The 18,311-nt window shown below is 38.7% G+C and overlaps 1 protein-coding gene across 1 annotated transcript in view; it reads right to left on the reverse strand.

The window, feature by feature from the left end:
• Positions 1 to 211: 211 nt before the first annotated feature.
• The window catches only part of LOC136863989 (LITAF domain-containing protein), a 150,114-nt gene continuing 132,014 nt past the window's right edge, over positions 212 to 18,311 (reverse strand). The window contains exon 4 of the mRNA XM_068226125.1: positions 212 to 667. Coding sequence (XP_068082226.1) covers positions 658 to 667 — 10 coding nt within the window. The 3' untranslated portion in view covers positions 212 to 657. The remainder of the gene's footprint in view (positions 668 to 18,311) is intronic.

An 18,311-nucleotide genomic window follows, 5' to 3' on the forward strand; every position in this document is an offset into this window, starting at 1 on the left:
TATGACAGCAATAATCTACTGAACGAAGGTTATCAACTTTAATCCTGATTCTGACACTGTGAAACAGTTGACAACCTACCCCCACGCACAGGCTCATCAGTATTTTAAGGACCTAAAACAAATGGGCGTGGTGATGGATCAAGGACACAGGGTGCAGGAAAAATGAATAGTACACAATTTTCTTCATTAGAAAATCACTAAAGTGTCTAATATATTTTCAGAAAGCAGTAACAATACAAAATTGCTTATTACATAAAGAAAAATCATAATATACTCATCAAAAATGTTAAGTTTAACGTGTTTCCTGAGGTACTGATAGGCTCGTGAGGAATAAAAATGTAGCGTCAAAACAAATCTTCTTATCTCCTCAGCATAATTCTGACCACAACCCTTGATCTGAAGTTCTAGAAGTTCCTTCAGTACACTTGTAAAACATTTGTCTAAAATTTCAGAGCCAGATTCACACAGTCTTTTATTAAGTCCTAAAATTAGCTGCTGGTAATTAATTATTTTACTCCTCTTTCTATTAATGTTCTGTTGAAGACATTTAATTTTTTCTTTAAATTGGCATTTTCTTCCATTGCATTGTCATACATTCTTTTCATTTTGCGTGGACTAGGGACACAGTATGCATGATCATTTCTTATGATCTTCAGTTCAGCACTTCCTGAAAAGAGGAAAAAAGTAAAAGTGAAACAAACGAACACACACAATCCACTGTTACCGGTAGCATTACTATTGACAAATAAGGACTAGATCTTTCTACAAGTGAAAAATTGCCAGTTTACTGGATGTAGCGGCATTCCGAGAGACTACATCTCTGATGACTTGAGACATGCTAAAGGAAAGCTATACAGTATTCAGACTTTACAAAAGCATTTGATAAAATCATAAAATCATAATACATAATACATAATCATAATCATAACAGACAACAATATGTTAAAACCATGATGATAGGAAAGGACCACATATTGGTAATTACTAAAATAGTTAGCCTACCGTATTTACTCAAGTATTAGACCCCTTTGCGTATTACATCTTTTCGAGATGAAAAAAATGAAAAAATAAAACTTACATACAATGTAATTTATCAAAGAACGATTCCGCTTTGAAGCAGCTACAAGCGTTATGCAGCTCTGATGACATCACACGAATTTGTGAATAGTTTCGTCCGTACGACTCACGCAATGAAAACACGCGTCGAAGTCATGCGGTACATATGTGTTTTGTAGTTAAGAAATGTCTGCCCCCGCAGCGTAGGCCTACTGCAGCTCTGATGATGTCGCACAAATAGGTGAACAGTTTCGTGTCTGACCCGCGCATTGCAAGCACGCATCGGTCACGTATATATGTCTGTGTTTTGCAGTTAAGAACGTCCGCCAGCGTAATGGTTAGCACAATTAGGTGCAGTTCTCGGGAGCCTGAGTTTGATTCCCCGTACCGTATTGCCAGAGGTTTACGAATGCCAGGAAGGTTTATTTGCAATAAAACTGGTACGTGCAACTCCCTTCCACTGGGAGCCTGTCTAAAAAAGAGCTGCACCACCTCGGTATGAAGAAACAAATTTACTTTATTTAAGAAATATTCACGGTTGTTGCTAGGCCTATTAATATAGGCAGGCGAGATCATCAACAAAGTTATCTTTTAATATCTCGTAACTCGGGCCAATATAGGGTTTTTGGGAGAGAAGTAGGTTTAAAACATAATTAAAAAAAACAATCACAATTGTTTTACTCGCCAATATACCTAACAAATAATAATATTAATTTTTTTAATGTCCCCACTTACTTTCTTTACTTTTGGAGAAGCCAAACAAAACATACTAGGGTATGCATTAATAAAAAATGGGAGACAACGAACGTGCGAAATTAAATATTATGATAATAAAACGCATTACCGCCACACCTGTAGATATCCATAAAAGCATATTCTTTCAATCTTGGAACTTTTGGCACCATTCGGGCAATACCATACCTAACCTAAACAATGTGGTCTCTCTTATCTCATTTACAGCTGTTTAGGAAAATCCTGATGTGATAAATGTAGAGAAATAGGCATGAAATATACTTAAAAATAAGGATATGACTTTCAAAAGCTGCAGTTATCAAAACAATGCTTCCAGTCATTATGTATTACGTTCGGAAATACAACTCGTAACATACCCTAGTTATCAGCTGGTGCTTTTGTACGCTTTCAACATGGCTTTATTCAGAAGGAGTGGCTTCTGCTACAAATACACCAGCTGGGAATATCAAAACCATTTGGGAATAGCTTCACACAGTTTGGACTCTACAGTTGGGAACGAAACTATTTTTAAAAGGTTCAAAAAGACAGGACCTCGAATGCTCTCGGTCTTGATTGCAGTTGCAGTGCATGGCTGACGAGGTAGTAGTGAAGATGACGTCACTTGGAATGACAACACGCCGGTAGCAGGGAAGTTAGCTGCACAAGACAATTAAAATGATAGCAGTTACTGTATCAGGTTTACTGTGTAGTAAGCCTACTGCTCAACTGACAGACAAAAGACTGGCCACTGATACCCTTATCCCTTTTCTCTATGGGGTCGAGTATGAAGTGAGACAAATCTTTGTAGCAAGTTTTAAAGTCCGGCCCTTCCCGACGTCGAACTCATCAGAGGAACGAATGATGTGATATGAGTAACTAAAACGGATTATATTTATTTTATATGTAGGCCTAAAAGTAGTGTTCACCATTTATTGACTTTTAACATTTAGAAATACTGCCTTCCAACGAAAATAGCCAGTATAACTCAAATACATGCATAGGTTTTGTACATGTAAACATTCTACACTGTTCTTTAAAAAATTACAGCTCTTTATGGCCTTGAAGTCATGTGTTCACTGCACAAAATTAGAGGTTATAGCATACTGGACCCCCCTTTACATTTTTGGCTGTAAAAGTGGAGAAAAAAGGGGCCTAATGCGCGAGTAAATACGGTACATGCATACTACAAAATAATAACATAGTAATTCATGACAGTGTTATTATTATTATTATTTTTTTACTATTTGCTTTACGTCACACTGACACAGATAGATCTTATGACGACAATGGGATAGGAAAGACCTGGGAGTGGGAAGGAAGCGGCCATGGCCTTAATTAAGGTACAGCCCCAGCATTTGCCTGGTGTGAAAATGGGAAACCACAGAAAACCATCTTCAGGGCTGCTGACAATGGGGTTCGAACCCATTATCTCCCGGATGCAAGCTCACAACTGTGCAACCCTAACCGCATGGTCAACTCGCCCTGTGATAGTGTTATTCTATCACAACCAATTCAGCAAACAATCTGGTTCTACAGGGGGATCCTCTAAGCCACATTTAAAAAAAGTATGGTTACAGGAGATATAAGTTGCATTGCCAATTCCACGAAAGTAAATATTTACACATATGCATATATGACCCTTCCACATCAAAAGAAGAACTGGAGTATCTCTTACCATCTTCCAGCATGGACAATGACTAATGAATTGAAAACTGACCTCCAGAAAACAGAGTCCCTTGAATTTCACAGCAAAGGATGAAGATTGGCAGAAGGAGATAATGTACAGATACACATTTCAACTAGTAAATGTCAATAAATTTTAAAATCTAGGGATAAGTTAACTATTCAAACTCGGGGAATAGTTTTCACTACCCATGTCAAAGAAAGGGTATTTCAAGCTACTAGAACAATGCAGGACATACAACATTTATCCAAGCTATCCCTTGCCTCTGCAATGAAACTTTTCAAACTAAAAATTAACCCAATCTCTCTTGACCCCTTAACTGGGGAATAGTTTCATAAAGTCAACCAGCCAGTGGGTAATTATTCAGCGCAACGTGCACTTTTGGAATGGGTACAGTAGCGTGCGGCAGATGTAAATACTCAACAGAAATACATATTTTACTTGATTAATTTTAATTATTAGTGATATAGTAGAAATTCAATAGCATTATGTTATTACCTTTTTTTAACCCGTAAATATATATATACACAGTGTGTTCATACTAAAGTGTGTTCCTTTCATTATTATGATATTTTTCAAGTTTTCAGATATGCATAATAGGTTCTACATACTTTCTGGTTCATAGGTCACTCAGAAATTGAGCACAGTGTGGTAAATATGGAAGCGCGGGCAAGCACAAAGTGCTACGTCACATTCTTCACAGCAGTAGACAGTTTCCCGTCACCTCTGGTTTGACAGGCACAAAACACATTTTCTTGAGTGATTCCTCCTTCCAGTCGGCGGGTTCTCAGATAATTCAACGTCTTTCCTAACCCATGTCCACGTCACATGGAACAGTTTACAACCATACACAGACCAATTTACAAAAAGATATCAGAACATGGACAATGGAGTTCGCAGAACAATTGTATCGTAAAAACAACGGCGACGACACAACTCGCAAATTTAGTCATTTCAATGTACATATTCATTCATTCATTCATATCCTAAACGCAAGGCCTTGTCGCTGCAACCACATTTGTCTCTAATCTGCTGAGCGTTTCAGATCAACATATTTTTTCAAATTCAGCCTGTCCATCACGGAATCCAGATACTTCTTCCTCGGCCTTCCTCTTCCCTACATAGGCTATACACAAATAAATTCTTTGCGAAGAATTTGGCACGGAGAGTACGAGTAAACACGAGACAGTTGTTGGGCTGCCACCTAGGCGCGAGATAGGCCTACCCGACTGGCGTGAGACTGGATATAAATGAATAGGACAGCAATTATCACATCTAATATGAATAGAATTAGTTTTAAATTACGATAGTAGATGACAGAAGTGATTAAGAATATCCAGTCGCCTATAGGCAACTAACCCTATGTAAGAACACATTTAGAATTACAAGAACGCCTAAAGGCGTCAGACCCAAGACAGCTGTTGACGCCTTTAGGCGTCAAACAAAGTTAAGGGGTTAACATAGGCCTATGACATCATATATTCTGGGAATATCTACACATGAAAAACCGAATACGGTCCCGCTTCCATACCCGGTGTGCAGACTTAGGTATGATAAAAATCATATAAAAATTATGTGCAACGATACCTTAAGTAGCAGAAAGGAGAGATCCTTCTATTATGCTTGCCAGAAACCCACCATACCACCCCTAGAAGTATTCTTACTTATATAGAAGAATTAAAACCAAGACTGTGTGGTATTACATGTACATGCATACATACATACATACATACATACATTATCATTATAGACTGTTATGCCTTTCAGCCTTCAGTCTGCAAGCCTCTGAGAATTTACTAAACGTCGCCACAATCCTCGATTTGCAACTAGTGTTGTGGCCTCATTTAGTTCTATACCTCTTATGTTTAAATCGTTAGAAACCGAGTCTAACCATCGTCGTCTTGGTCTCCCTCTACTTCTCTTACCCTCCATAACAGAGTTCATTATTCTCCTAGGTAACCTACCCTCCTCCATTCGCCTCACATGACCACACCACCGAAGCCGGTTTATGCGTACAGCTTCATCCATCAAGTTCATTCCTAAATTAGCCTTTATCTCCTCATTCCGAGTACCATCCTGCCATCGTTCCCACCTGTTTGTACCAGCAATCATTCTTGCTACTTTCATGTCTGTTACTTCTAACTTATGAATAAGATATCCTGTGTCCACCCAGCTTTCGCTCCCGCAAAGCAAAGTTGGTCTGAAAACACCGATGTAAAGATAGTTTCGTCTGGGAGCTGACTTCCTTCTTACAGAATACTGTTGATCGCAACTGCGAGCTCACTGAATTAGCTTTACTACACCTTGATTCAATCTCACTTACTATATTACCACCCTGGGAGAACACACAACCTAAATACTTCAAATTATCGACCTGTTCTAGCTTTGTATCACCAATCTGACATTCAATTCTGTTGAATTTCTTACCTACTGACATCAATTTAGTCTTCGAGAGGCTAATTTTCATACCATACTCATTGCACCTATTTTCAAGTTCCAAGATATTAGACTGCAGGCTTTCGGCACAGTCTGCCATTAAGACCAAGTCGTCAGCATAGGCCAGGCTGCTTACTACATTTCCACCTAACTGAATCCCTTCCTGCCATTTTATACCTTTCTGCAGATGATCCATGTAAACTACGAACAGCAAAGGTGAAAGATTACAGCCTTGTCTAACCCCTGTAGGCTAAGTACCCTGAACCAAGAACTCATTCTACCATCAATTCTCACCGAAGCCCAATTGTCAACATAAATGCCTTTGATTGATTTTAATAATCTACCTTTAATTCCATAGTCCCCCAGTATGGCGAACATCTTTTCCTTCGGTACCCTGTCATATGCTTTCACTAGATCTACGAAACATAAACACAACTGCCTATTCCTCTCGTAGCATTTTTCAATTACCTGGCGCATACTGAAAATCTGATCCTGACAGCCTCTCTGTGGTCTGAAACCACACTGGTTTTCATCCAACTTCCTCTCAACGACTGATCGCACCCTCCCTTCTAGGATGCCAGTGAATACTTTGCCTGGTATACTAATCAATGAGATACCTCGATAATTGTTGCAATCCTTCCTGTTCCCTTGCTTATAGATAAGTGCAATTACTGCTTTTGTCCAATCTGAAGATACCTTACCAACACTCCACGCTAATTTTATTACTCTATGAAGCCATTTCATCCCTGCCTTTCCACTATACTTCACCATTTCAGGTCGAATTTCATCTATTCCTGCTGCCTTATGACAATGGAGTTGTCTTACCATCCTTTCCACTTCCTCAAGCGTAATTTCACCAACATCCTTTTCCTCCTCCCCATGAGCTTGGCTGTTTGCAACCCCAGCGGGATAATTTCCTTTTACATCGAGAAGATGTTCAAAATATTCCCTCCACCTCTCCAGTGTTTCCCTGGGATCTATTATGAGTTCACCTGAATTACTCAAAACACTGTTCATTTCCTTTTTCCCTCCCTTCCTAAGATTCTTTATTACTGCCCAGAAAGGTTTCCCTGCTGCTTGATCTAGCCTATCCAGGTTATTACCAAAATCTTCCCATGACTTCTTTTTGGATTCAACAACTATTTGTTTCGCTCTGTTTCTTTCATCTACGTACAAATCTCTGTCTGCCTCGGCCCTTGTTTGGAGCCATTTCTGATAAGCCTTCTTTTTAAGTTTACAGGCTGCTCTCACTTCATCATTCCACCAAGATGTTCGCCTTTTCCCATATTTACACACAGTTGTTCCTAGGCATTCCCTTGCTGTTTCTACTACAGCATCCTGAACCTGCTTACTGTCTACTGTTCTAAACTTCTCACTAATCATATCCATGTACTTCTGTCTAATTTCCTCGTTCTGGAGATTTTCTACCCTTATTCGTTTGCAGACAGATTTCACTTTCTCTACCCTAGGCCTAGAGATACTTAGTTCACTACAGATCAGATAGTGGTCTGTATCATCGAAAAATCTACGGAGAACTCGTACATTCCTAACAGATTTCCTGAATTCAAAGTCCGTTAAGATATAGTCTATTATGGATCTGGTACCCCTAGCCTCCCATGTGTAGCGGTGAATAGCCTTATGCTTGAAGAATGTATTCGTAACAGCTAAACCCATACTAGCACAGAAGTCCAGCAAACGCTTCCCATTCCCATTAGCTTCCATATCTTCTCCACATTTACCAATCACCCTTTCGTATCCTTCAGTTCTATTCCCAACTCTCGCATTGAAATCGCCCATTAGCACTATTCTATCCTTGCTGTTGACTCTGACCACGATGTCACTCAATGCTTCATAAAACTTGTCAACTTCATCCTCATCTGCACCCTCACATGGTAAATACACGGACACAATTCTTGTCCTAATTCCTCCAACTGACAATGTAGATGAATTAAAACCAAGACCATGTGGTATTACTCCAGCCCAGTTGAAAACATATTTCTAATGTTATAAGTGGAAACTAATGTAATCTTACTTGGAGTGCGTCTCAGAGGAGAGATGTGTTCATTGCGATGTCCAGGAACCCACCATCCTGCCCCAAGAAGTACATTTACTTTTATAACCTAACTAGCTGATGTACCCGTGCTTCACTACGGGATTCTCAAAAAGACTGTCTTTGTGGTTTTCCTACCTGAAATCGCCAGTAGGAATGTAGCGATTAAAAGCAATGTTATCATATAAAATACTCGATCAAATGAAAAACCGCACATTTTCTCACTTTTAGCGAACAGTACTACTGTGCCGATCTAACAGTCCAGAGTTCCAGTGCTGGAATGACCAGACCGCAGACAGCCGTGAACACTCCTCTGCCATTATTCCATTAAATATGCACACTGCTCATTCTAATCAGTGCCTCGGAGTCGGGATTAAATAGCTGGAATGCTATGATGAACCAGTTTGTTACGTATCAGTATTATCAGAAAATTTATGAACCAGAGGAACGGCATGCTAAAGAAGAAAGTTATCTAACTCCCCAGTTACTTCCCGCCAATATTCAGGCAGGCTGTTATTTTCAGTACGACCGGGCGAATTGGCCACGCGGTTAGGGCCGAGCAGCTGTGAGCTTGCATCCGGGAGGTAGTGGGTTTTAACCCCACTGTCGACAGCCCTGAAGATGGTTTTCCGTGGTCTCCCATTTTCATGTCAGGCAAATGCTGGGGCGGTAACTTAATTAAGGCCAGGGCCGTTTACTTCCCACTCCTAGCCCTTTGCTATCCCATCGTGGCCATGAGTCCTATCTGTGTCGGCGCGACGTAAAGCAAAATTTAAAAAATCTCGGTATACAGCAGTAATCCCATCCATCAGAGATGAGCCGCAACAGAGATACAAAGCACATCATAACAAACAATGGTCAATGTAATGTTATTGTTGATCCATGTTATGAGCTTTCTGTATTGTAGGCCTTCACATTCAGTTTTCTTTCGACTGTGTAATATTAGGGCGTCTTATAAAATTCATTATAGCGTAGACTGCAGTTCCTTATCCTCGACTTTACATAACGATTTTCATTCAGTGCTGTTTACCCATTTTCTCGTGGCGGCGCTGAAATGGACTTTACAAAAAAATACAATTTCATGAATATCTCCGTTATCATAGCTGGTACAGTAAAAATGTAAAAGACATAAATGATCGGAAATTTAATAATATTTAATTTAGTTACATTCTATTTGTCAACAGGACCACGAACAACACAAATATTTGATTACTTAATCTAAGGTTTTCCCTTAAACTGCCATTTCACTCAGCGTGAATAAAATTATTTATGGCCTACATTGTAGCGACTTATTCCCCGACTTTGCATACCGATTTTCATTAATATAGGACAAATAACAAATATTTGAGAATTAAATTTTAGGCCTTCCCCTAAACTACCATTTATCTCAGCGTGAATAAGATTATTTACAACGTAGATTGTAGCCACTTATTCTCGGACTTTACATACCGATTTTCATTAAGATAGGACCACTACTAACATAAATATTTGAGAATTAAATTTTAGGCCTTCCCCTCAACTACCATTTCTCTACGCGTGAATAAGATTACTTATGGCCTAGATTGTAGCGACTTATTCCCGGACCTTGCATACCGATTTTCATTGAATTCTCTTCAGCCGTTTTCTCGTGTACATACTGAACCCTTTGGTCCATATTGAGGGATACCTACCTTTCTTACCTATCAGCAAAGTTCATGAGATCTGTCTCTTGGGTCGTATCGGGTTCTTCGTCGCTTGCTGAGGTAAAGGTAGGGTTCAGTAATTCTAATCTATCTACTGGAATGAAAGGTCTATTTAAGAGATTCCTATTTATTCAGGAAAATTCTGAAGCAATCTGATATGTCAACGGGGTCATAGAAGTCAATTGTGTCCACTGGACACCACAATCATTTTTACATAAAGGTCAGAACACTGGCGTGAGACTTCAACGTAACTGCCTGATGGGCATTCTTACTAGAAACCATTGTCTCAATTATTAATTATTTAAGAAAGGCAAGTCTGGAAATCCTTAAATTCGGCTTCCATGTGAGACCACATGTACCATCATAGTGATTCGTTATGGTCCAGCCCTCGTAACACGAGCTCTGGACTCAGGGTATAATTAAGGCAGTCCAATTGGTGTGTGCCACACAATGGTTCTACGGCATGGACCCTTAATTGAATCGATGTGACCTGCGTCTATGTCATGGACCGACATCTAATCTTCTAAGTTACTTTAAAGTCATTGTGGATGATGACCGCAAGGAAATGATGCTACGATGGCATATGGCCCTAATCTAAGTCACTGAGGTTGATGACCCCCTGACCATCCAAGTTTCTAGGCTGAAGGCTAAACACAATTAAGTTACATCGGTTGATGACCAAAGTTTCCACTTTACTATCCCCAGCACATTCACTGCTCAGTCAATCAAAGTTCAATAATTACAACAATAGCAATGCTCACAAACTGTGTGGCAGTAAAATCCATTTCCTTCGGATATGTCCCCTTAATCGTTACTTTACATTTAAATATTCCCCAGAAAACAAACTAAAAATTTCCAGCATGCATCTCCACGTTATTCGCTTGATTAAAGTTATTTCAAAATGCGGTTTCACTGAATTTAATAATTAAATAAATTTAAATGGTCTAACAAAATGTTAAAGAACAGTAAATTTTATCTCCGCGGACTCTGGTTTCTTCACAAATTCCTACGCAGCTGTGATGTGAATTCAATCTTGTGATATTTATCTGGCTGGAAAAGAATTGTTACATAATTCATGTCCAGTTATATATCTTGTCTCATGATTTCACTCTTTAAAATCTAATCTAGTCCTAACCGTTATTAACACTTGGATATCCTAATAATCTACGTACAAACCAAATAACTCGCCATATAATTACGATGTCATCTCTCGTCATACCATTTATGAATTTTGCACACCCCTCACAGACAAACCAATCGTCACAACCATCGCTCTATATTTTGGACAACCCTGAATTTGGTTACTCTGTTCCCTATACTCAAAGTTCGTGGTTTCAAATGTTCATTACATCCCCAATTAAACAAATTTTACAGTATTTCACAATACTCAGATCATTACCGGCTATGAATTTCAACTAAATCCAGCATTTTAACGTTTTCCCTGGCCGAGAATACAGTACAATCTCAATTCCACGCCTGTCCCGTTATCACAGCTGAGGCCTCTCGTCCCCAAGTTCGCTTGGCAGTAACATGAAACACCTGGTTTATTCCAGTTGACTGGCTTCTCAAAATGCTCACCTTTTAAACTCTGCCGACATAATTAAACAAATACGATATTCTAACCAACAAAATGCACAGATTATGCTTCAAGATGCCCACACTAATTATACGCGTCGCCAATTAATACCGCTATGGATTTCTATGTATTTCTTTCCATTCCCAACATTATAAAATATACCTCGGGCTATCGTGTCCCGGCTTCAATGACAGGACTCTAACCTGATTCGCACATCTCATCTCAACTCATATAAAACATTCCTCGGGCTTCCATGTCCCGGCTTCAATGATAGGTACAACCTGATTCACAAAGCTCATATCAACAAAACTAACCTCTGTTTCCCAGCTCCACAACTATCATCGACAAAGAACTGTTATAAAATCCTCACTAGAAATCTCGACGTCTAATATCGCACAATGCATTAATCATGAATAACTTCGCATAAAGGATATCGTATTTAATAACTTGATTTTTACGAGAAATGACCGAAACATTCTACTAGATCTTTTTATTGTCAGTCAGACACAGTTTAAAATGGGCCTAGAAAAACGTTTCTCTCCGTGACCAAATTCATCACCCTAGGTTCTCACCCGACAGCGCGCTTCCACTCGATTGAAAATGAGTGACCATGGATTTCTACATTATTAACTCAAATTGCAGACAGGAAAAATTTACGTCGACTGAACATCTTAATTTGACATCACAAAATATAGGCAGTACACTCACACGGATGACGATCTACATTGGACGTGATATCACTTCGGGACCCTATTCAATAACTTTTTACAACATTATACGGCACTCGCAAGACTTCAAAAATTTATCCAAGTGGAAAATGAAACAAATGACTCTTTTAGTCGTATTCTCACATTTACAAAACTTAGTAGGGGTGACCACTGCGTCGTATATCCCCATTCAAATACACTTTTAGAGATCATGAGACAAGATATAAGAGGTAGTAAGATGAAAAGTCACCTACCTCATGTAGTCACACCATTGTTCGTCATAGGGATCACCTGCGACCCTGGCATTTATTTAGCCATTTTTACATTCATGGCTGTACAGATCATTATGTTTCTTCAGGTTTCCTGGAATAAAGCATAAAAAAAAGAAAATACCCTTCACTTGTTTGCTGAGCGCACACGATGGACTATAATTATTTCCGCACACGAATTACTTAATCACATTAGAATCTTCAGTACTTTGACCGTCCTATCTGGTACAATTATTTCACTCAAGAAAACTATCTCCTCATGGAGACAAGACCTAACCACAATGGCTAAAATCTGCAGTTGAACTCAGTCTACTTTCGTTGGTTTGATTTCGCAGAGCAGCTCAACAATTTTTCGTCCGCTTTGTATCACAAATGCCGGAGAAGGAGACTTCGTCATGGCGTCCCTTCATATTTATAGCAGTTACCCCCTCTCTTCGGATATCTCCCTTTGCCGCCAAGAAAATTTCTATAAATTTTCTGACTTAACTAAACTGTAATTTCAAGAGTTTTGAAAGTGACTACATGCTTGCTACATTTCTGGCGGTAGTGTTCATGGACATTTAAAATTTTTACGGGTTCGATTTGTGAGATGATTGACCCCCTTTGATAGGCACTATATTTTTTTGACTTGGCTTGGGTCACGCCATGTACACGCGCTTTGAAATAGTTCACAAAAATGACTTGAGATTCTTCCGCCGTCGACACGTGTGGCTGACGTCACGTACCCCAGAGCGTGGGACCGAAGGTAATCACCCCCTCGTCACGTGTCAAATCCATGCTATCAAGAATCCAACTTTTAGTTTAATTGTTAATTTATGCATAATGTTCTTAGGGCACAAAGGTCATGAGTTCAATACAGACAGACAGACAGACAGACAGACAGACAGACAGAAATTACGGAAAAGTAAAAAGTGCATTCCCTTGTTACTATGGACATGGCCGACACAGAAATACCATTCCTTTCAAATTCTGAGCAATGTACAGACAAAACTCTTATCTATATATATGAAATAGCTTGTCCTGACTGAATGACTGACTGACTGATTCATCATCGCCGAGCCAAAACTACTGGACATATAAAAATGAAATTTTGGGCATAGATTCATATTAAGATGTAGGTGCTTGCTAAGAGAGGATTTTTGGATATTCCGTCGCTAAGGGGGTGAAAAGGGGGGTGAAAATTTAAAATGAGTGTGTCTATATCTCAAAATTTTAAAAGTTTACAGATGTGAAAATTGGTATTTAGAATCTTCTTTAAAAATAAGGAAACACGTATTTTTTTGTATTCAGACAATCCCAATAGGACGGGTGAAAAAGGGTGAAAAAGGGGTTGAATGCCTTTAATCCGGATACGCTACTTATATCTCAGAAACTGAAGATATTACAGACCTCAAAATTGGTACTTTTGATCGCTGTGAAAAATAAAGAAACACATACTTTTTTGTTTTTGGGAAATCCAATTAATGCGAGGGTGAAAGGGAGGGGTGAATTTTTAAAATGAGTGCATCTATTTCTTAAAAGTTTTAAAGTTTAGAGATGCAAAAATTAGTATTAAGAATCTTCATTAAAAATAAAGGAACACGTATTTTTTTGTTTTCGGAAAATCCCAATAGGAGGGGTGAAAAGGGGTGAAAAATGTGTTGAATGCCTTTAAAGAGCATACATATATCTCAGAAACTGAAGATATTACAGACCTCAAAATTGGTACTTTTGATCGCTTTCAAAAATAAAGAAACACATATTTTTTGTTTTTGGAAAATCCAATTAATGCGAGGGTGAAAAGGGGGGTGAATTTTTTTTTTGCTAGGGGCTTTACGTCGCACCGACACAGATAGGTCTTATGGCGACGATGGGATAGGAAAGGCCTAGGAGTTGGAAGGAAGCGGCCGTGGCCTTAATTAAGGTACAGCCCCAGCATTTGCCTGGTGTGAAAATGGGAAACCACGGAAAACCATCTTCAGGGCTGCCGATAGTGGGATTCGAACCTACTATCTCCCGGATGCAAGCTCACAGCCGCTCGCCTCTACGCGCACGGCCAACTCGCCCGGTGGGGTGCATTTTTAAAATGAGTGCATCTATATCTCAAAAGTTTTAAAGTTTAGAGATGTAAAAATTGGTATATGAATCTTCATTAAAAATAAAGGAACCCGTATTTTTTTGTTTTCGGAAAATCCCAATAGGAGGGGTGAAAAGGGGTGAAAAATGGGTTCGGATGCCTTTAAAGAGAATACTTATATCTTAGAAACTGAATATATTACAGACCTGAAAATTGGTATTTGGGATCTACTTTAAAAATAAAGAAACAGGTATTTTTTCGTTTTTGGAAAATCCAAATAATGGGGGGTGAAAAGGGGGGTGAATTTTTTAAATGAGTGTGTCTACATCTTAAAACTTTAAACGTTTACAGATGTAAAAATTGGTGTTTAGAATCTCCCTTAAAAATAAAGGAACACGTATTTCTTTGTTTTCTCTAAATCCCAATAGGAGGGGTGTAAAAGGGTGAATAATGGGTTGAATGCCTTTAATGAGGATACATATATCCCAGAAACTGAAGATATTACAGAACTGAAAATTTGTAAATGGGATCTCCTTTAAAAATATAGAAACACGTATATTTTTCCTTTTGGAAAATTCAATTAATAGCGGTTAAACAGGAGTGGGAAACTGGGGTGAATTTTTTGAAAGACTATATCTACAGAATATCTGAGAAGCGTACAATGTTACAGACGTAAATAGTGGGTATTTGGAATCTCCTGTAAGTGTAAAGAAACATAGGTGATTTGTCTTTGGAAACTCCACTTAAGGGGAACTAAAATGGGGTGAAATTTTAAAATGAGAATTTCTACAGTATATCTCAAAACACTTAACATGTACAGAAGTGAAAAATGGTAATTTTTTTATCCTATTAAAAATAAAGAAAAGTGTATTTTTAGTTGCCAGCCCCGTGGTGTAGGGGTAGCGTGCCTGCCTCTCACCCGGAGGCCCCGGGTTCGATTCCCGGCCAGGTCAGGGATTTTTACCTGGACCTGAGGGCTGGTTCGAGGTCCACTCAGCCTACGTGATTAGAATTGAGGAGCTATCTGACGGTGAGATAGCGGCCCCGGTCTAGAAAGCCAAGAATAACGACCGAGAGGATTCGTCGTGCTGACCACACGACACCTTGTAATCTGCAGGCCTTCGGGCTGAGCAGCGGTCGCTTGGTAGGCCAAGGCCCTTCAAGGGCTGTAGTGTCATGGGGTTTGGTTTGGTTTGGTTTGGTTTGGTATTTTTAGTTTTCGGAAATACAACTTGGGTAGTGGGTAGTGACTGAAAATGGTGTTGAATTCTTTTAATTAGGCTACTGATATCTCAAAAATGAAGATGTTACACATGTGAAATTTTATTTTTGGAATCTGCTTTAAAAGTAAACAAACACGTATTCTCGGAAAATCCAATGAAGGGGATTTGGAGTGTTAAAGGATAGAAAAAATTAATTGACTTAATTGTATGAGAATACATACATCTAATAAAACCTAAAGTTGTTACAGACGTGAAAATTGGTATTTTGATCTCCTTTAAAAACAAAGAAAAGCGCGTTTTGGGGGGAAACAATCTTGGGGGGGGGGGAGTGAAAAGGTGTTGAATTCCTTTCATGAGGACACATAAATCAAAAACTGAAGAGGTTAGCGTGGTGATAATTGGTATTTAGAAGATCCTTTACTATTAAAGGAACAAGTATTTTTTGCTTTAATATCACTTTGTGAGGGAGGGGGAGGGGGGAGTGTGGAAGGAAGTTAAAAACGTGAATTATTTTTAAGGGGATACTTATATCTCAAAACTGAAGGTAATAAACGTGAACATTGGTATTTGGAATCTCCTTTAAACATAAAGAAACACGCCTTCTTTAAATTTTTTGGAGGGTGGGGGTAAATAAACTTAACGGCGGTGGGGTGTAAAAGGAGGTGAGACCAATTGATTTTACTGTTCGTAATGTACTTATAAGGAGCCTCCGTTGCTCAGTCGGCAGCGAGCCGGCCTCTCACAGCTGGGTTCCGTGTTTCAAATCCCGGTCACTCCATGTGACATTCGTGCTGGACAAAATGGAGGCGGGACAGGATTTTCTCCGGATACTCCGGCTTTCCCTGTCATCATTCATTCCAGCAACACTGTCCAATATTTCATTTCATTTGTTACTCATCGATCATTGCTCCAGAGGGGAGCTTCGGCAGCCGGCACAATTCCTATTGTCGCCGCTAGATGGGGCTTTATTCATTCCATCACTGATCCTGTCGAATGATAGGAAACAGGCTGTAGACTTGCGATGTACTTATTCTGATCATAAACCGATCATTTTTAATCTTTCCTGGGTTCTTTTTCAACAGCCATATTTTCCTTCGGAGAACGTTCTTAGATTAGAGTAGATTCTCCTGGCATATAAATAAAAATTTAAACACATTTGAAATAAACGATAGGAATGAGATTGGCCGTCAAATTGTTCACCTCTATAATAAGGTCAATAATACACGGAGGTATGTCATTCGTATCGCCAGAAATTCCGCACACTTGCCTACGCGCAACAATGGTGCTGGTCACATTGTTAGCAATGACAATGGCAGCAGATGTATTTTACCGCCATGTAGCGGTCTTGCATATTGCTGTGGGGTCCAGAATAATAATAATAATAATAATAATAATAATAATAATAATAATAATAATAATAATAATAATAATAATAATAATAATAATAATAATAATAATAATAATACCTAAATTCAATTAATTTCAACCACCCTAATAACAATAATAATAATAACAATAATAATAATATCCTGGACCGTCGTCAACATGTGCGGACCGTGCTGGAAACGGGTCCTGGACGGGTAATGACTACGATTGCAGTCCGGCCGCCGGTTTAGTACCGCCAAGGCACCTAAGAGGACACCACGCCGGATCTCCTCAAGGATTTGATCCACATTAAAAATGCTTATAGGAAAGCATGGCTAAGATTTAGGAACCCAACTGACCGGGTGGAATACCTGGACCTAGCCCGGGAAATACGAAATCGATTGCTGGAAAGAAAGATTGAAAAATGGGAGGAACGTTGCCGTAATCTCTCAGTAAACGAGTCAGATCACGAATATCGGCGGGTTGTATATAAAACGATAAGCATTCAATTATAAATTTCAGTATATTACCGTAGCAAAGCACGGGTATCTTGCTAGTCTATATATATAAAATAGCTTGTCCTGACTGACTGACTGACTGACTGACTGACTGACTGACTGATTCATCATCGCCGAGCCAAAACTACTGGACATAATGAAATGAAATTTTGGGGATTCATTCATATTAAGATGTAGGTGCTCGCTAAGAGAGGATATTTGGATATTCCGTTGCTAAGGGGGTGAAAAGGGGGTGAAATTTTAAAATGAGTGTATCTATATCTCAAAACTTTAAAAGTTTACAAATGTAAAAATTGGTATTTAGAGTCTTCTTTGAAAATAAGGAAACACGTATTTTTTGGTTTTCAGAAAATCCCAATAGGACGGGTGAAAAAGGGGTTGAATGCCTTTAATCAGGATACCGGTACTTATATCTCAGAAACTGTAGATATTACAGACCTGAAAATTGGTACTTTTGATCCCTTTTAAAAATAAAGAAACACGTATTTTTTTGTTTTTGGAAAATCCAATTAATGGGATGGATGAAAAGGGGGTGAATTTTTAAAATGAGTGTTTCTATATCTCAAAACTTTGAAAGTTTACAGATGTAAAAATTGGTATTTAGAATCTTCATTAAGAATAAACAAACACGTATTTTTTTGTTTTCGGAAAATCCCAATAGGAGGAGTGGAAAGGGGTGAAAAATGGGTTGAATGCATTTAATGAGGATACTTATATCTCAGAAACTGAAGATATTATAAACCTGAAAATTGGTGTTTTGTATCTCCTTTAAAAATACAAGAACACGTATTTCTTGCTTTCTTTAAATCCCAATAGGAGGGGTGTAAAAGGGCGAATAAAGGGTTGAATGCCTTTAATGATGATACATATATCTCAGAAACTGAAGATATTACAGAACTGAAAATTTGTATATGGGAGCTCCTTTAAAAATAAAGAAACATGTATTTTTTTGTTTTT

Source organism: Anabrus simplex, chromosome 2 (genome assembly GCF_040414725.1).
Source record: "Anabrus simplex isolate iqAnaSimp1 chromosome 2, ASM4041472v1, whole genome shotgun sequence".
NCBI lineage: Eukaryota > Metazoa > Arthropoda > Insecta > Orthoptera > Tettigoniidae > Anabrus > Anabrus simplex.